Here is an 18,375-nt window from a genome sequence, read left to right as displayed (position 1 = left end):
AATGACAAATATGTTCTGGACCTGAAACAACAGGATCATATTACTGAATTGATCACTCACCTGATTGTTAGGGATGACATTTTATCTTTATTCATACATGGTGAGCTGCTGACTCAAATTGGCTTATGACCAGAAGCCTGATAATGAGGTTAATTTGACTTTCTAACTCATATTTGCGATTTATGGTATTTCCTGCCCACTTTGTTTGTGGTACTGGGCAGTAACAGTCATGGAATGAAGCACTGAGGACTGGCACCCTCACAGGTTTCTGGTTCTCTCCCACAGCCCAAAGAAGAGTGGATTGGTTGGTTAATTGGGCAACGGTCCAGGGTGTAGATCAGGGGGCGGGGGAGTGTAAAAGAATATGGAGAGAATAAAGAAAATGCAATAAAGTAGAATTAGTGTAAAATGGATGGTTGATTACTGGCACAGACTTGATGGCTAGTAGGTCTGTTTCAGTACTGTGTCTCTGTATGACTATAACTACTTGACAGTAGATGCAAATAATAATGTACAGTGTTCAGTATATAAAGCACTTGGTAGAAGAGGTACTTAAAGGAAATACTCTCCGGACACCTTCCAATACAGCACTGGATAGCAGTTCAATACTTTAAGCAGATGGGCAAATTATCCCATCTACCAGCTGTTTCCTGTCACCTTATTACATCCTGAAACTTGAATGCTAAACTCTGAAAGCAAATCTTAATCTTTATTTGCTTCTTCATGCTGCAGCTGTGCAGACTTTATTAGTCACTGGAAACTTCAAAGGCCTTCATTATCACCTTTGCATTCCCCCAGATTTATGAGCTGTTCTGATGTCTAATTTTTTGCCTGCCTGCCTGCATCTTGGCCAAAACCCAGTGATCACACAGCTGATAGATTAGATTGTTGTGTCTTTGCACAACTGGACTGATGATATGACAATCTGCAGTATGTTTTTCCCCTGCAGATGCAATATCTCATAAACAGCTGAGAAGAAAAACAACAACCTGAGGATTGTTGGAGTCTGAGGAGGTTATTGTTTATATAATTTAGCAGTTAATAACGCAAATGAAAATCATATCAAGCATTGTTCCATTAGCACCTGAGACAAATTGATTTACTGCTGTGGGTAAAATTTCATTGCTCTGATTTGGTACAGAATGTCAAAGGCAATGATTATTTCACATCATTGATCTTTCGGTGAATGCTACGTGAGAGTTAGGTTATACTAAAGTTTATGAGGTATAGCCTGCCTTCATTTTGGAAATTTGGGCCATTTTAAGCAGATTGGAGAGCACTTTAACATTAGAGTTTATTGCATGTATTTAAAAAAGATTCCTTAGGGTAATGAAAGATTTTAAAAACATAATTTTTCTGGTCTGCATTATTGTCTTCTGATTAAATATCAAAAATACCATCAATTTTCTCAAATGCTTTTACAATGTCAGCCCAATACAAAGAATATTGAGCAGCACTGGCTTGTTTTTGTTCATTTCTCTTCAGTATATTAAATTGGATTCACTTGTCACGGCTGTGATTATAGATCCTGCATGGATACTGCAGGAATCACCTCCAAATTCGGGATGTTTATGTTAGTCTTATGTTGCTTCTGTGATCAGAATCCTGTTGCTTGATTGTCGTTGCACAGATGCTAATACCTTGGAGAATTAATTAAGATGGAATCTTCCACCTAATTTAGTTTGAATTGGACTCTGCTTGAAATGGACAATAGGGATATATTTATAGTCTTACCTGTCCATTTAGGCCAAGGAATTCCATAAATATAACTTGCCTATCAGGTGTCACCTGGAAACTATGCCAACAGTAACCTCTCACTACTGCTGCAGATAAAAGTGTGAATGCATAAAGATCTCCAGGCACAAATTAATGAGATTCACAAAGAGTCACTGCAAACTTTTATTGAACTTGCAAAATGTTTATAAGTATTGCAAATGAAGCACAATAACTTCTATGTTGAATTACAGGGAAATACATTGTGCACTTCATTGCTCCTCCCAGACACTAGGCTCTCATTCTAGGACACGATGGTGACTTCAACTGAGATTGCCTTGTAGACACTGGAGAGCTACCATTCACTGACTGCTGATTCCAAAAATTACAGCCCTGTCATATCCTGAGAAACACACGTGGAATGGCTGGTTCAGAATACTCAGGTCTTTTCCTTAAATTCTACAACACCATTCAGCTGATAGTCTAATGAAGAATGGTTTCAATAAATGGAGTTGACAGCCATTTATCTGTCTCTTTGTTAACTGAATTTACTCGTTAAAACTAGCATTTAATTCTACAGCTAGGGAAAAGCCACTCTATAGAATTGGATGATGAAAGTATTCAAACCACACGCATTTCTTCCTTTTCTATTGTTTGCAGATCAAGCCACTCTTTAAATGCATCAATGCTGTTTGCTTCAATTATCTATACAGGGACGGGTTTCCAAGTTATGCAACAATGCAGGCAAAGAACGTCCTCCTAAATTCTTTGTATTATATTACTTCTATGCTCCTTTGTTTACACACAACCCCAAAAATGGGAGTATTGTCATTATTGCAACACTGCAGAATCTCCGCATTTTTTTAATCCTGAGGAAAAATCCATTTTTAGCTCAGTCTCTCTTGGTAGTCCCGTCTTCTGAATTCTAATAAGATCATAAAAACAACAGATTTTCATGAAGAATCTTTTCTGTACTTTGCTGAGTGCTGCAGCATCCTTTCTGTAGGATAGAGGTCATGACTGTACAAAGTAAGCAATTTATTTATAATCAAAGCTCTTTATAAATTTAACATCTGTATTATTTCTTTCTTTAGCAATGTGCACAATGCTTCATTTGCTGTCAATAGATTTAATTTGCTGTGTCAGCATTATTAACATATATATTTGCATTCCTGAACTCCTCTATCCTTCTATGTTTTTATATATTATCTGACAAGTCTCCTCCCTCCTACTAACATGAACCAACTTACATTTTATTATACAAAGACCAGTCTGCTGGAGGAACTCAAGTCGAGCAGCTTCTGTGAGGAGAAAGGAATTGTCAGCATTTCGGATCAAAAGCCTACGTCGGGACAGAGACCAAGGAGGGAGATTGTCAACATAAAGAGTAGAGGAGGAGTGGTGAGACAGGAGTCCCAACGTGGCGTGAAAGATGATGGGTAGGTCGCGCCTGGTGGTGGACGGGTGATGAAGTTGGGAGACGGAGACAGGTGCATGAAAGATGGGGCAGATGGAGTGAAATGAAATGAGAAACAGATGAAGGAAAGCAGAGGGGGTGGGATGGGAATACGAGGGGAGAGGAGGGTGCTAGTTAAAGACCATTGCTGAGGGGTGACAAGCAGGAACACAAAGGCTACTTGTGCTAGAATCTAATAAGGAGATTACAATAGGACCATTAGGGAAGAGATGAATGACAGAGGGACCCAGAACCAGATGGAGGGAGTGGGGGCAGCCTTTGTGTGAACTATGTGTGTAGTGAGTAGATGGAACCAGGAGTTGGCGGGGGGGGGGGGGGGCAAAATTTGGAGGCAGAGGATCAGAAGGAAAGAAGTAGGGCAGAATAAACCTTACTGGAGCAGAGGTTACATGAGATTGGAAATACATGTTTGTGCCATTTGGTTGTAGACTGTGCAAGTGGTATATGAGGTGTTGTTCAGTGGATAGTTTGTCTCCTGAGATGTAGCCAGAGAAATCTAGCAAAGAGTTAGAAATGGTCCATGTGAATTTGAGACTTGAGTGGAAATTTGTATCAAAGGTGCTAAAATTAATGCGTTCCGCTTGGTTGCAGGGAGCAATACCAATGTAATCTTCAACATAATGGAGAAGGAGCTGTGCAGCACAAGAGGTTTGGAAAGGGATTGTTCCAGTTCAGAAAGACATAGCCAGGGTCCATTCAGATGACACTGCTGACCTGTAAGATGTGAGAGCAGTCAAAAGAGAAGTTGTTCATTCCTTTGCTGCCCTGTTCATCCTCGACCTTTTCCAATACCAGGGTGATGCTGACACAAACTAGAGGAACTGAGCTTCCCGTTCTGCCTGGGTGGTCCACAACCCGATGGCACGGACATGGAATTTTACAATTTTAGCTAGTTCACCCCTCCTGCAGGGCTTCCTTTGCCCCTTCTCCTCCTGACCCTCAACAAGTCCTCTGATGTTTGTTCACTCCTATCCTCCAGCATCCCTCCTCACCCATCTTTGTATCACTCCCTCCCCTCCTGGTTCCATTACATATGTAGTTCATCCACAGGCTTCCCCCCTCCCACCCTGATTTGATTCTGCCATGCACTTCCCCCCCCCACCATGGTTCCAAATATCACTTCCTTTACTTAGCAGATGCCAGCAGTTAGCACTTTGTGTTTCTCCTTATCACCTGCAACGACTGTCTCCAGCTTTCACAGTCCACTCCCGTGCTTTTAATACCATAAATTAGTGAATTGTTTTGTTACGTCTCCCCTCTCGCTGTGAAACGGGACACCTCTTTTTCCCTTATTAGGGACAGATAGAATCTGTGCTATGTCAAATACCGGGTGGACGATTAGTCTTTGGGGTACTGCAAGTCTGTATCATTGTTAATGCTTTACTGCATTGAGTGCTCGGTGGGGGGTGCCGATGCTTTTTTTTTGCTGGTGGGGGAGAGGGGGTCGTTGCTTTGCTGCTGCTTATGCATGGGAGAGGTGAATTGCAGGGGGGGCTTTGTGGTTCTAACATTTAACTGTCATTCATTCTTTGTGGATGTTTGTGAAGAAAAAGAATTTCAGGATGTATACTGTATACATTTCTCTGATACTAAATGTACCAATTGAAACCTATCCTTTTGCTCTTAATATATCTGTGGAAGCCCTTGGGATTCTTCTTCACCTTGTCCGCTAGTGCAACCTCATGCCTTTTGATTCCTTTCTTGAGTGTTTTCTTGAATTTCTTATACTCAAGTACCTCATTCGCTCCTTCCTGCCTATACTGCTATGCACCTCCTCTTTTTTCTTAACTAGGGCCTCAATATCTCTTGAAGACTAAGGTTCCCTACAACTGTTATCTTTGCCTTTTATTCTGACAGTAACATACAAACTCTGTGCTCTCAAAATTTCATTTTTGAAGGCCTCCCACTTACCAAAGTACACTTTTGTAAACAGCCTCCAATTTTGTAAACCAGCAAACAGCCTCCAATTTCGAATCTCAACCCGAGGACCAGACCCATCCTTTTCCATAATTATCTTGGAACTTCTGGCATTATGATCAATAGATACAAAGTTCTGTCACCTACCCTGTCTCATTCCCTAGTAACACACTCTCTAGCTGGGATCTCGATGTACTGATTAAGGCAACTTTCCTTAACACACTTAACAAATTCTAACCCATCCAGCCCTCTTACAGTGTGCAAGTCCCAGTTAATGTGCATCAAGTTAAAATCACTGATTATCACACCTTATGTTTTTTGCAGCAGCCTGTAATCTCCTCTAAATCCCGCAGACTGTTGGGTGGTTTATAATATAATCTCATTAATGTAGTTATCCTTTCTTATTCCTCATTTCCACCCATATAGCCTCAGTGAACAAGATTTCCAGTCTGTCCTGTCCGGGCACTGTTGACACATTTTCCCCGAGTAGCAATGCCACCCTTCCACCTTTAAGCCCTCCCACTCTATCACATCTAAGGCAACGGAATCCTGGAAGATTGAGCTGCCAGTCCTGCCCCTCCTGCAACCAAGTCTCATTAATAGTTACAAATGTTGTAATTCCATGTGCTGATTCGTTGCCTAGGCTCATCTGCCTTTCTTGCAATGCTCCTTGCATTGAAATGTACACCACTCAGATCATTAGTCCCACTATGCTCAATCTTGCAGTTCCTGACTTTGTATGTAGGCTTAGCTGCAACTCCAATGTCTGTTCTGGGATTCTGGTTTGCATCCCACTGCAACTCTGATTTAAACCATGAACCACCCCCCCCCCCCCACACCCCACCAGCATTACTAGCATTCCCCACAAGGATATCAGTCTGCCTCCAGTTCAGATGCAAACCGTCTCTTCTGTACAGGTTCCACCTTCCCTGAAAGAGAGCCCAATAATGCAAAATCTGAAGCCCTCCCTCCTGCGCCATCTCTTTAGCCAGATGTTTAACTGTATGATCTTCCTATTTCTGACCTCACTAACATGTGGCACGGGTAGCAATCCTGAGATCACAACCCTGGAGGTCCTGTGCTTTAACTTAGCACCTAAGTCTATGAACCCACTACGCAGGACCTCATTAGCCTTCCTACCTGAGTCATTGATACTGATCTGGACTATGACCTCTGGCTGCTCACTCTCCCACTTACAAATGCTGTGGATTCAATTTGAGATGTCCCTGATCCAGCACCTGGGAGACAACATAGCATTCTGGAATCTCATCCCTAACTACAGAACCTTCTGTCTGTTCCCCTAATTAATGAATCCCCTATCACTACATATCTCATCTTCTCCCCCTTCCCATCTTACACCCCTCTTTAGTCCAGCCACCACCTTGGGCTCTCTTTATATCAGCCAACTCCCTTCTCCACTTTCAGCCCTGATGCAGGGCTGTGATCCAAAACATTTGACAATTTCCTTCCCCCTGTTGAATTCCTCCAGCAGATTGCATGTTGCTCCAGATTCCAGCATTTTCAAATGTTTATGTCTCCTTACACATCACCAAATTGAATTTAATTTGCTATTTGCTGTTCAGTTTCTTTCTTATAATTAATCCTAATTTGATACCATCTACAATTTTTGACACAATGCTTGTAATTTCCAAATCTAGATCATTCTTCTATTGTACTTTCACTTGTGCACAAAAACACATTTTACCTGTTTTGAGCTGCACGATAAGTATTTAACTCAGGCCTATTGGTTTGTGAAACAAACCTTTTTGTTATGGTCCAAAGCTAGGGAATAATATCATAATATGTTGAATGCCGAATGGTTCAACCTTGAAAACTAAATACAGAATACTTCCAGCTGTTTTTCTAAAAATCCTTCATTTTTCTGAGAACAAGCTAATCTGTTCTCTGCATTGCAACAGTGAGATATTTCTTCAAAACAGTGTTAGATCTTTAAAAGAAAAAAAAAACAAGAAAGCATATATTTCCCAAAACAAGGAAGTTCATTTGTTGAAGAAATGTTACTGCTCTCTGGGCAGATGATGGTGAGGGACTCCTCCACAGCATTCCGCTATCCTTTGTCTTAGTCTTGCTGGAAAGTTAATTTCCCCTCTTTGCTTTGATGCAGTTGTATATTCATAGCTTTTCAGCTGCGAATAATAGTCTGAGAATTTATTATACAGGATGGAGATTGGCATCCCATTTAAAATGATCCCAAAAGCAATGCAGCCGAAAGCAAAGGTCCTCCCAAGGATTGTTTCTGGACAGACGTCTCCGTAGCCTACAGTGGAAATGCTAACCTGAAATCAGATAAATTCCCCTTTTAGAATGCATGTAGCCAACATGGTTATTTGTAAAAGACAGAACAAGACATTCTGTGAAAACAGACAGATAACACCCTTTGAATTTTTGTGTACAGAACGAATAATGAAAATAAAGTGCTTGTGCTAGAATTAGAATCATAGATCAGCCATTTGGCCTTTGCACGTGTCGGCTTTTTGTTAGAGCTATCTAATGGGTGCCAAGACACACTTCTCATTCAGTCTTCTAACTTATTTCCCTTCATGTATTCTTACTTCTGAAAGTCATTATTTCAAATTGCACACTACAAATGACAAAAGAATGCTACTTCTACTGATCACTATATTACCAGCCCTTCTGTAAAATACTTCTCAATCAAAACAGAAATAATAAAACTCCTGTTCAAATCATCTCTGTCCTGAGACCAGTCCCAGCTATTCTTGTATCCCCTCTAACTAAAGACATTTATCCCTCTTTCTAAATCTCTCGTTCTGTGGTCTTGCGATCTTTTTGGAAGTGTCAATACCACATGGCTCACACCAGTCAGCTATGCTGCGGCCAGTTAGTTTTTGTTGGGATGAAATTGCCATTGCAGGATAATGAACCCTCAGTCTGAAGAGTCATTCTGGCTTCCCAAATGAATACTATTTCAATGTAAATTCAAAGGCAGAGTGTGCAGTATACTTGTTTTTTGCAACAGTTTCCACTTGTATCATGAACATTCCAGGACAACTCACAGGAGCAATAACTCAGTTCACATGCCATAAATTGAAGCTAATTGGTAAAATCCACAGTCAGACAAGTGGATTTTAAGGAATGGTATAGGAGGAAAGAGAGGTAGAGGGCACAGTAATATTTGTGGGGAGAATTCCAGAGTTTAAGCCCTGACAGTTCTAGGCATAGCTGCTAATGTTGGGTAATGTTGGATTAGACTGGGGACCGAACTGGAGGAACATAAATACCTAGTAGAGAACACACAAGATTCTGTAGATGCTGGAAATCCAGAGGAACACACATTAAACACAGCAGGTCAGGCAGTATCTATGGTGAGGAATAAACCATTCTGGGCTGAGACCCTTCATCAGGACTGGAAAGGAAGAGGGAAGAAGCCAGAATAACAAGGTGCAGAGAGAGGAAGGAGTACAAGTTAACGGGTGATGGGAGGGGGAGAATGAAGTAAGAAGCTAGGAGGTGATAGGTGGAAATGGTAAAGGGCTGAAGAAGAAGCAGTCTGATAGGAGAGGAGAGCAGACCATGGGAGAAAGGGAAGGAGGGTCACTAGGGGGAAGCGTTAGCAGGTGAGAAGAAGAGAAGGGGAAAGAAGGGAGCTAGAATGTGGAAAAGGAAAGAGAGAGAATGGGGAGAAATTTCTATGTTAGAGAAATCCCAATGTAGATTGAGGGATCACTTTGTCAAGCATCTTCACTCCATCTGCAACAGGAAGGAATTTCCTGTCGTTATCCATTTTAATTACATTCCCTGATCCCATTCTGACATGTGTGTCCCAGGCTTCCTCAACTGCCACAATGGCCACTCTCAGGTTGGAGGAGCAACACTTTATATTCCATCTGGGTAGCCCCCAACCTGGGGGCATGAACACCAATTTCTCCAACTTTCTGGTAATTTCTCCCCCCTCTTCTTCTCTTTTTCCGTGCCCCATTCTAGCTCCACTGTTACCCTTCTCACCTGCCTATTCCTTCCCTCCAGTGCCCATTTCTCCCATGGTCCGCTCTCCTCTCCTGTCAGAGTACTACCACTTCATGCCTTTACCTTTTCCACCTATCACCTCCCAGCTTCTGACTTCATCCCTGTCACCCATCTGGCCTACCTTGCCCATCACCTGATTTCACCTGTCTGCTAGCTTGTACTCCTTTCCTTCTCTCCCACCATCTTATTTTGGCTTCTTCACCCTTTCTTTCCAGCTCTGATGGTCTAGGCCCGAAATGTCGACTGTTCATTTCCCTCCAAAGATGCTGTCTGTCCTGCTGAGCTCCCCCAGCATTTCTGGTGGTTGAAGAAGGATTTTAACATTAAGCATAATTTCAGAGCCAGTCCGATCACCAATCACAGGGGTGAAGAGCAATGTAGACGTGTAAGTTAGGACACAGGAAAATCTAGCCGGGATATATTAGAATGGTCAAGTCTCGAGATAGCGAAGGCAAGGACGAGAATCTCGGAGGTACGGGAAAATACGGGAGACATTGCAGAGATGGAAATAATAATAAACACGGGAAAGTCTGCAGATGTTGGAAACCCAAAGCAACACGCGTAAAATGCTGGAGGAACTCAGCAAGTCAGGCTGCATCAACGGAAATGAATAAACAGTCAACATTTCAGGGTGAGACTCTTCTTCAGGACTGGAAAGGAAGGAGAAAGAAGCCAGAATAAAAAGATGGGGGGAGGAGATGGAAGATAGTTGGAAGGTGTTCAGTGAAGCCAGGTGGCTAGAAGAAGGAATCTGATAGGAGAAGAGAGTGGACCACAGGAGAAAGGGAAGGAGGAAGGGACCTAGTGGGAGGTGATGGGCAGGTGTAAAGAGTTAAGAGGCTAGAGTGGGGAATACAGGAAGAGGGGAGGGGGAGGGAGAATTTTTTTTAAACCGGAAGGAGAAATCGTTATTCATGCCATCAGATTGGAGGCTACCCAGATGGAAGACAAGGTGTTGCTCATCCACCCTGAGGGTCACCTTTTCTTGGCATAAGAGTAGCCCCATGGAGTGACATGTTGGAACAGGAACGGGAATTGCAATTAAAACATTTGGCTACCAGGAAGTTCCACTTCCGGCCAATGGAGCAGAGGTGCTTGACGAAGTGGCCCCCCCAAATTACGAAGGGTCTCACCAGAAAGGAGGAGATCGCATCGGGGGCACCGGACATGAAAGACGAGCCCAGCAGATCCACAGGTGAAGTGTTACCTCACCTGGAAGGACTGTTTGGGGCCCTGAATGGAGGTAAAATAATGACTAAAGAATCCTGTGGAAATAATAATAAAGGTGGTGTTGATATAAGTACAATCATGCTTAGTCACAAGCACAAAACTTTCCATTGTCAAGACATCCATCATTAAGAACCCTTACCATCCGGCACACCTCCTTTCATTACTACCATCAGGGATAAGACCCACACTCAATTTTATAGGGACAGCTTTTTCCTCCATCATATCTCTGAATAGTCCATGAACCCATGAATATTGCCTCAGTATTTCTTTCCTTTCCACTATTTATTTTGTAACTTATAGTAATATCTTTATGTCTTTACACCGTACTGCTACCACAATCAAATTTCACGTCACACAAGTCAATGGTAATAAACCTGGTGCTGAACAGCTTATCTCAGGTTCAAATAAGACACCAATATTACAATTCAGTTTCAGACACCTGCAGGTGCAAAGGATGGAGTAACTGGCTCAGGTAAACATTGTGATACAAACTGAAGATAATGCCTTTATCTTCCCGATAATTAGCAAGAAAAATGTTTGCTCATTTTCTACATAGTGTTGATCATACACTCTTGACAATTTAGCAAAAAAAAGACTATGGTGAATTCAAACTTTCTCCTTTTGTTATGCGAGGCCAAACAATAACAGGAACAATTTACAGATCAAAATAATGGCACGTTTGATAGGATAGTTGACGTGGTCTGGCCTGGCTGAGTGGATAGCTTCTGTCCCTCTATAATGTGCTTGTTCAGGCCAGAAATTTGCAATGAGTATTTCAGTTCCACTGTTGTGCTCAATAAAGCTTAGAGTCAGGGGCGACTTGACTTTAAAAACATATTCTTCCTTCAGCATTCAAGAGGAAATCGCAAAGTGTGGAGTTCAGATTCAATGTGTGGAAAAGAATACTGAAATCATGATGGTAACTGGAACGGTTAGTAGAGCAACACACCAGCATCTGACCACACGCAAACAGCAGGACGTAAAAATGTTGGCGACTGATGAATTAATACTGAGAATTAAATGAAAATGAAAGACAAGTGGGAAAATTAAGTGTTGAATGATTGATCTATGAATGGGAACTGCAGAAGCAGACGTGCTAATCCTAGAAAATAAAAGCAAGGGAAGCCCTGGACAGGAACTGATGTAGAATCCTTTTGCATCAGAGAAAATTAAATATAAAATGGACTTAAGGCAAAAATAAAATCTGTATCAAACGTAACAATGGAACTAAACATAAAATAGAACTAAGACTGTTGTGCTCCCTCCACCCCCGGGTCCCCTCCTCCTCCCCTTTCTCCTACTGTCCACTCTCCTCTCCTATCAGATTCCTTCTTCTCCAGCTCTTGACCTTTCTCACCCACTTGGCTTCACCTGTCACGTTCCAGCTTGCCTCTTTCTCCTCCCCCAACCATTTTATTCCAGCATCCTTCCCCTTCCTTCTCAATCCTGAAGAAGGGTCTCGGCCTGAAATGTCAACTGTTCATTCTTTTCCATAGATGCTGCCTGACCTGCCAAGTTCCTCCAGCGTTTTGTGTGTGTTGCTATGAAGGAGTTAGTTTGTGAAACAAAAAGTAAAGTTAAATATGAAACACAAGTATAGCTATACCATTAAATCAACACAATCTTTGCAAAAGAGATCAAAACAGAATTTCTCTGTTGCTTGCAGAGTTCCCCAGATATTGGCAAAACTGGAGCAAAAAATAATAATTTTAAATGTAATTTGCCCTTGCCAAGATTGAATTTTTCCAATATTTTGTGCTAGTCTTAAAATATATATCATATCCAAAGCAGGCTAGCCCAGCACGTAAGGTGAATTATCACTCCTGGGAGGTACAACAATTTATACTTTACCATCATCCAGACTGTTCCAAAAGGTCCAAGAGCCAAAGACACTGATGTTAAAAATAACATTTTTTTTTAAAGATTTTGAAATAACTTATTACAGTGTTACAATATACAAACGTATTTCCAGATACAGTATATTTAAAACTATTTTAAGCATTTTAAACTCAGTTCACTCAAACTCAGTGGACTGAAAATCCGATTTGAAATACTGTTTCTACCGTGACTAGTCTATACTCAGATGTGTTAATCATACTGTTTAAAAAATAACAACCTTAAATATATCAAGGGATATAATTTAAAGAAAAACTTTTTCAGTATAATGTTTGAAATTGGTGAAACCAGGATTAATCCTCTTGGATAATAAATTATATAGTGTCATTGGTAAGGTTTAGAGACAGCCTACGAGAACAAAACCTAAATTAGGATTAAAAAGATGATATTATTCACTTCAAAGATGCAGAGAAATCGAACAAGTTGTTAGAAGCATTTAAGAAAATTAAGTATATACAACCTGCCAGGATATATTATGTGGATAGATTGGGAGCTTATTTGTGTTAAAATTATATAATAACAAACTATATTAAAATAATTAAGTGGTTTTTCGTGGTGTTGAAAGTCTTTACCTGTCCATTAAAAAAAAACTTTCATGAAATTTCCTTTTATCCCTCTCCATTCCACTCTTCGCCTATCATGGACTGAGAAGGACTAGAAAAGCTATTTCAAAACTGAACAGCCTGAAAGTTCACCCTATGCAAGTTGAGGAATGTGCCAAGGGGAAATATCTTGTTTGATCCAATATGTAATCCATGTGTGTGGCATGTGGCCAAGTGGTTAAGATGTCGGTCTAGTGGTCTGAAGGTCGCTGGTTCAAGCCTTCGCTGAGGCTGCATGTGTGTCCTTGAGCAAGGCACTTAACCACACATTGCTCTGCGACGACACCGGTGCCGAGCTGTATGGGTCCTAAACTGTATGAGGCCTTGCCCAGGCCTCAGTCATCATCGAAAATCGATGGACAGCTGAAGAAGAAAGAAGATGTAATCCATACAGTTTTATGAAGGGTCAAATACAGTACTTCATTGTTCAGAATTAACATTTTGGAGGGTATAACCAGGGAGCCATGCACCTAATAATAATAATATGAGACACTAATAATATTTATTTATTTAGATAATGACACCACCTCTTTACAGCACGCGTTGCACTCATTTTTAGGCCTGAGAATAAACGCTGTGTAATCAAATAACCATTGTCCAATAGCTTAAGATTTTGACGTTATACTTACTGCAGCCCACCACCAGGCATGGGGTATGGACGTGAAGTTAGTTCCTGGTACATCATGTTCAACAGAGAAAACCAGAGCAGAAAAGGAAAATATGCCCATTGCTATGAAGAGGAAAAGACAGCCAACCTGCTGGTAACATTGCTTCAACGTGAAACCAAATGCCCTCAGTCCAGTGGAATGCCGGGCAAGCTTTAAAATGCGGAAAATTCTCATCAGTCTCATTATCCTCAGCACCTGGCCAACTTTCCCCACTCTGCCCACCTTCTCAATATCCTGATCATGCCTCCCGTAGTCTTCATCCTCAAAACATTCCAGGATGATCTGGAGATAGAAGGGGAGGATCGCAATGAGGTCAACGGCATTCAGAGCACTTTGCGCAAACTTCTCAATGTCAGGAGTGGACATTATTCTTAGCAGGTACTCTATAGTAAAGAAAATGATGCAGATGGTTTCCACGTGCTCCATGTAGGTATGGCCACTCAGATGGCCAGCAGGACTCTTGTACTGCATTTCTTCGACTGTGTTCAAGGCCATGGCTACAATTGAGATTAGCACAAACATACTGGAAGCAACTGCCATCAGCTTGGCTGTAACTGAAGAGAAAGGTTTTTCCACCAGGTTCCAGATTACTCTTCTCTGATTACCATACATTAAATCTCTGAAATGCTCTTCATCTTCTTCCACTTCAAGTTCAGCTTGCAGCTCTCGTTGCACCTTTAGCTGCTCATTCAACTCATCTTGCCTCTCCTCGAACGAGATCCTGCAACACCTGTTAGTGTTCTTTATTCGTATACCCCAGTAGTGGATCTCCTCGAGGAAGTTTCTGGGGCAAAGCTCATTCTTAATCCACAAGACTCCTGTCCTGTAAAAGTTGAAGATGTGATGAAAGATGGCAGGATCTCGATCAAAGTAGTATTCATTATCTTTTACACTGTAGTCATCACACAGATCCAATTTTCTTGTGGGATTGGTGTAAGTGGCCAGTTTTCCAATTCTGGTCTTGGGAAATCGAGCAGCAGCACGGTAGTTGATTTGGAATATCTTGCCTCCTACATTGATATTCAACTTGTAGTCTTTAAAGGGAGAAACCACTTTGTACTGAGGGACAGTTAGTAACTCTTCTTCAGAATCCGTTTCGTCGTCATATTTAATTTCATAGATATCGGACCCAAGTTCTTGCATGGAACTCCATCGTTTCACGGCCTTTTTTTTCACCGATGCCGAGTCACTTTGTTGTTGCTGAGCTGCATTTAAACTCTGTCCTTGTTTGTAATTTGCAAACAGACTTTGACGTCTTTTTTTAAGTTTTAACATTTCTACTTGCCGATTCTTCTTCTTAAAAAAGAACCTGTCAGCTCAGTCAAAGCAATGAACAAACTGAACTGCATTGTTTAATAAACTAAGGATTGTCTTTGTCTTGCTTGAGAGTTGCCACTGACCCCATTAACTTGCTGACAGTCGGGATCTAAAAAGCTTATCTGGCTATTTAGATATTATCCCATTTCGGCAGCTTCCGCCCACCAACTTTGACGTCTTTCTTTGCTAATCCCTGACAAATCTAATTATTTTGTAATGCAAAAGTTAGGAAGCAGACAGAGGGTGTAATGGAGAAGGAATACTTTAGAATCATTAGCTTTCCAAATTAAGTTTCTCATCCATAAGCTATTACTAATTGTACCATCATTAGGTATTCTACCTCACCTTATGCTATTAACTTAATAATAAGGTACCAGATCATATTAGGTTTATTGGTATCAAAAAGTTTGCCTAGAATTAATAATAGATGTTGTGATTACACTGACCTATAATAACCTGGATTGTCCAAATATGCTTTCTCTAATGCTTACAAAGTAAATATGCATCCTTGAAGAGCAACTCTGAAATTAGGTCATTCAGTACAAATGGAATAAGCAGCAGCCGCCATGGTTACAAGATCATAAAAGCAGTAACAGTCCTTTTCTTTTTTTCTCAGCCAACTGATGAGAAATAACAAGAGCATTGTATTATGTTGCACAAAATAAGGGTGATCCTGATTGCTTTGGGAACTTAATCCTGTTTTTTTTTGCCTGCCTTGTATTAACAGAATACACTGTATTATTATGCATTACTCGAGGAAATCAGCCTTGTGCCACAACTAACCATTATGGTCAGATTTGACTACATGAATAACAGTGAAACTACGTAATAATACCACTTTGCACATGCAACTTTTCCTTGGGCTTGGAACGTGTTATTCTCTGAACTTCAGTCTTGTGTATTTGCATTATTCTCTAGTGATACAATAGTCATATGATATACCTGCTATTCAACAACGTCACAGTTTCCCATTCTGGAATATTGTTTGCACCAATGGTTAAAGGCCTAAAATGTGAAAAACTTGTTAGCTGTCCTGTGAGTGAATCACTATCTTTGAAGATACATGCTGCGTTTTTGAAGATATCAGAGCACCTCTGCAGTTCAACAAAGTAACCTCTGAGATATTGTCAGTGATTCAGTTCCACCTACAGACTGTGCTTCTTGTGGACACCCCCATCGCAAGCTGGGGAAAATCACAGAGCTCCTTTGCGGCTGTTCCCGACGGTACAAGTGAATGGGCTCACTGTTCTTTATCAGGTCATCGAACTGATTCCCAAAGAAACTGCCAGAAAATTACATAAGTTCATGTTGCACAGCCAGACTCCAGTGGAATACAGAGAACCTGCCAGCAACAATCAGCAAAGCACAAGTTTAGACCTTTGCACTTATAAACGCTTGTGGGGAGTCACAGACTTGCATGTTTACTAAGGTAAGCAGATTTTTAACTGGCGCCATTTCTAGATTGTCATTTTCCAAAGACCTATATTTCCCGACTTAATAATAGTTTAAGAAGCCAGTTTCTGAGGGTTGTTATAGCCAGGGGTGGTAATGGGGACCCTCTCCCACTAGCTATTAAATGTTCCCAATGGTGTGTGCTTCAAATAGCCTCTGACAACCAAGTCCATCTCCTGGCTTTCACGTGTGGCTTAGCTACTAAGCCCGGTGGAACTCTTTCTACTGACAGGAGACGGGGCAAAGGTGGATTACTGGTGCCTTAAAGCAAGTCGCTTCAGGCAGATGGGGCTCATCAGCTGTGGTTGGCAGTTCATCTAGGAGAAGGAAAACTCTGATCTCAAACCTCCTCTGATTTGTGGCTATACCTACACATGGGGAAGGCTTTGGGAGTAATCCCAGAGGGGAAAAAAAAAATCAGGATCTGGAGTCCTTAAGGTAGAACTACATTGAGTTCAACTCCTACTGGCAACTCCTGTGACGCTTCTGGTACCAAACTGTATCGGTCTCTGCTGTGTCTTTGGGTTCATCAGTGAACCCATAGAGAGGTGGACCTTGCTACATGGGCAATAGCTTGCTCTTCATATCGTACTGCCCAGGCTTGCTTATCTGGACAGCTACGATGCAATATCCATGGTCAATTCTGACCGGAAGCCAACAATAACAAATCAGTTGACCCCATTATTTCTATACATTTTATCTGTGCAGATCCTTGTTGTCTTCTTCAGAGATTGATGGGGTTGGTTTCACACTTGCCCAGCATGAAGATCTTGCTGAGTGCAAAGTTTTTCTGGGGGGCCAGCCCCACTAAGCAAGAGCCATCTCTCAGGCACGCCCTCTGTGCCATTCCACATTACATGGAATCGTTTCCTGTACTGGCTGCTCCACATTCGCCAGTTGCCTTGGCAACAAGGAGGTACGCAGAGTCAGGTAGATCAGCTGGTTGAGTGGTGTCACAACAAGAACCTTGCACTCAACATCAGCAAGACCAAGGAATTGATTGTGGACTTCAGGAAAGGGATGCTAGGAAAACACAATGAAAAGGGTGTTCAGCTTCTCGTTCTTGGGCCTCAACATCTGAGTATCTACCCTGGGCTCAACAATTTGATACAATTATAAAGAATGCACATCAGGTGGTGTATTTCCATTAGGAGTTTGAGAAGATTTGATATATCAACAAATACTCACGGAAATCTCTCCAGATGTACTATAGAGAGCATTCTGAGTGGTTTCATCACAGCCTGGTACAGTGCCTCCAACGTACAAATTTGCAAGGGGCTGCAGAGTGTTTTATACTCAACCATCTCCTTCATAGGCACAAGCCTCGAGTCACTGCCTTTTGCAGATGTCCTTTGGAGTGGAGAGAAGGCAGTAGCCATTATTAAGGATCCCCCACTATGTGGGACATACCCTTTTCTCATTACTACCATCAGGAAGGAGGTACAGAAGCCTGAAGACACAAACTCAATGATTCTGGAACAGCTTCTTCCCCTCTGCCATCAGATTTCTGAACGCTCCAACAACGAATGAACTCTACCACTTTTACACTATTTATTTGTTTTATATTTTATTGTGACTTAGTTTTTTTTTTAAAATGTCTTGCACTGTACTACTACTACAGAACAACAAATATCATTGCATATGTCAGTGATAATAAACCTGAATATGATTCACATCAACACACACAAAATGCTGGTGGAACACAGCAGGCCAGGCAGCATCCATAGGAAGAAGCACTGTCGACGTTTCGGGCCAAGACCCTTCGTCAGGACTAACTGAAAGAAAAGATAGTAAGAGATTTGAAAGTAGGAGGGGGAGGGGGAGATCCAAAATGATAGGAGAGGACTGGAGGGGGAGGGGTGAAACTAAGAGTTGGAAAGGTGATTAGCAAAAGAGATACAGAGCTGGAGAAGGGAAAGTATCATGGGACGGGAGGCCTAAGGAGAAAGAAAGGGGGAAGGGAGCACCAGAGGGAGATGGAGAACAGGCAAGGAGTGATTGTGAAAGGGGCAGAGAGAGAGAGAGAGAGAAAGAGAGAGAGAATGGGGGGGGGATAAATAAATAAATAAAGGGATGGGGTAAGAAGGGGAGGAGGGGC

General features: G+C 41.6%; 1 protein-coding gene across 1 annotated transcript; it reads right to left on the bottom strand.

The window, feature by feature from the left end:
• Nucleotides 1–5,956: 5,956 nt before the first annotated feature.
• On the bottom strand, nt 5,957–15,078 carry kcnv2a (potassium channel, subfamily V, member 2a). Its single transcript, XM_073072326.1, has 2 exons — nt 13,470–15,078; nt 5,957–7,404 (listed from the first exon to the last, which is right to left on the bottom strand). Exons 1-2 carry the CDS (start codon nt 14,781–14,783, stop codon nt 7,126–7,128), a joined length of 1,593 nt encoding a protein of 530 aa, XP_072928427.1. The 5' UTR covers nt 14,784–15,078; the 3' UTR covers nt 5,957–7,125.
• Between the last annotated feature and the right edge of the window lie 3,297 nt (nt 15,079–18,375).

This window comes from Hemitrygon akajei, chromosome 2, assembly GCF_048418815.1.
Source record: "Hemitrygon akajei chromosome 2, sHemAka1.3, whole genome shotgun sequence".
Classification (NCBI taxonomy): domain Eukaryota; kingdom Metazoa; phylum Chordata; class Chondrichthyes; order Myliobatiformes; family Dasyatidae; genus Hemitrygon; species Hemitrygon akajei.
The sequence above is the reverse complement of the archived record's forward strand: the minus strand, read 5'-3'. Positions and strand labels throughout refer to the sequence as shown.

Excerpts from the sequence above, each read along its gene's own strand:
- kcnv2a (XM_073072326.1), bottom strand. The coding sequence starts at position 14,783 with ATGTTAAAACTTAAAAAAAGACGTCAAAGTCTGTTTGCAAATTACAAA. Across the intron at positions 7,405-13,469 it reads ATGCCTGGTGGTGGGCTGCA|GTTAGCATTTCCACTGTAGG; the intron begins GTAAGTATAACG and ends ATCTGATTTCAG.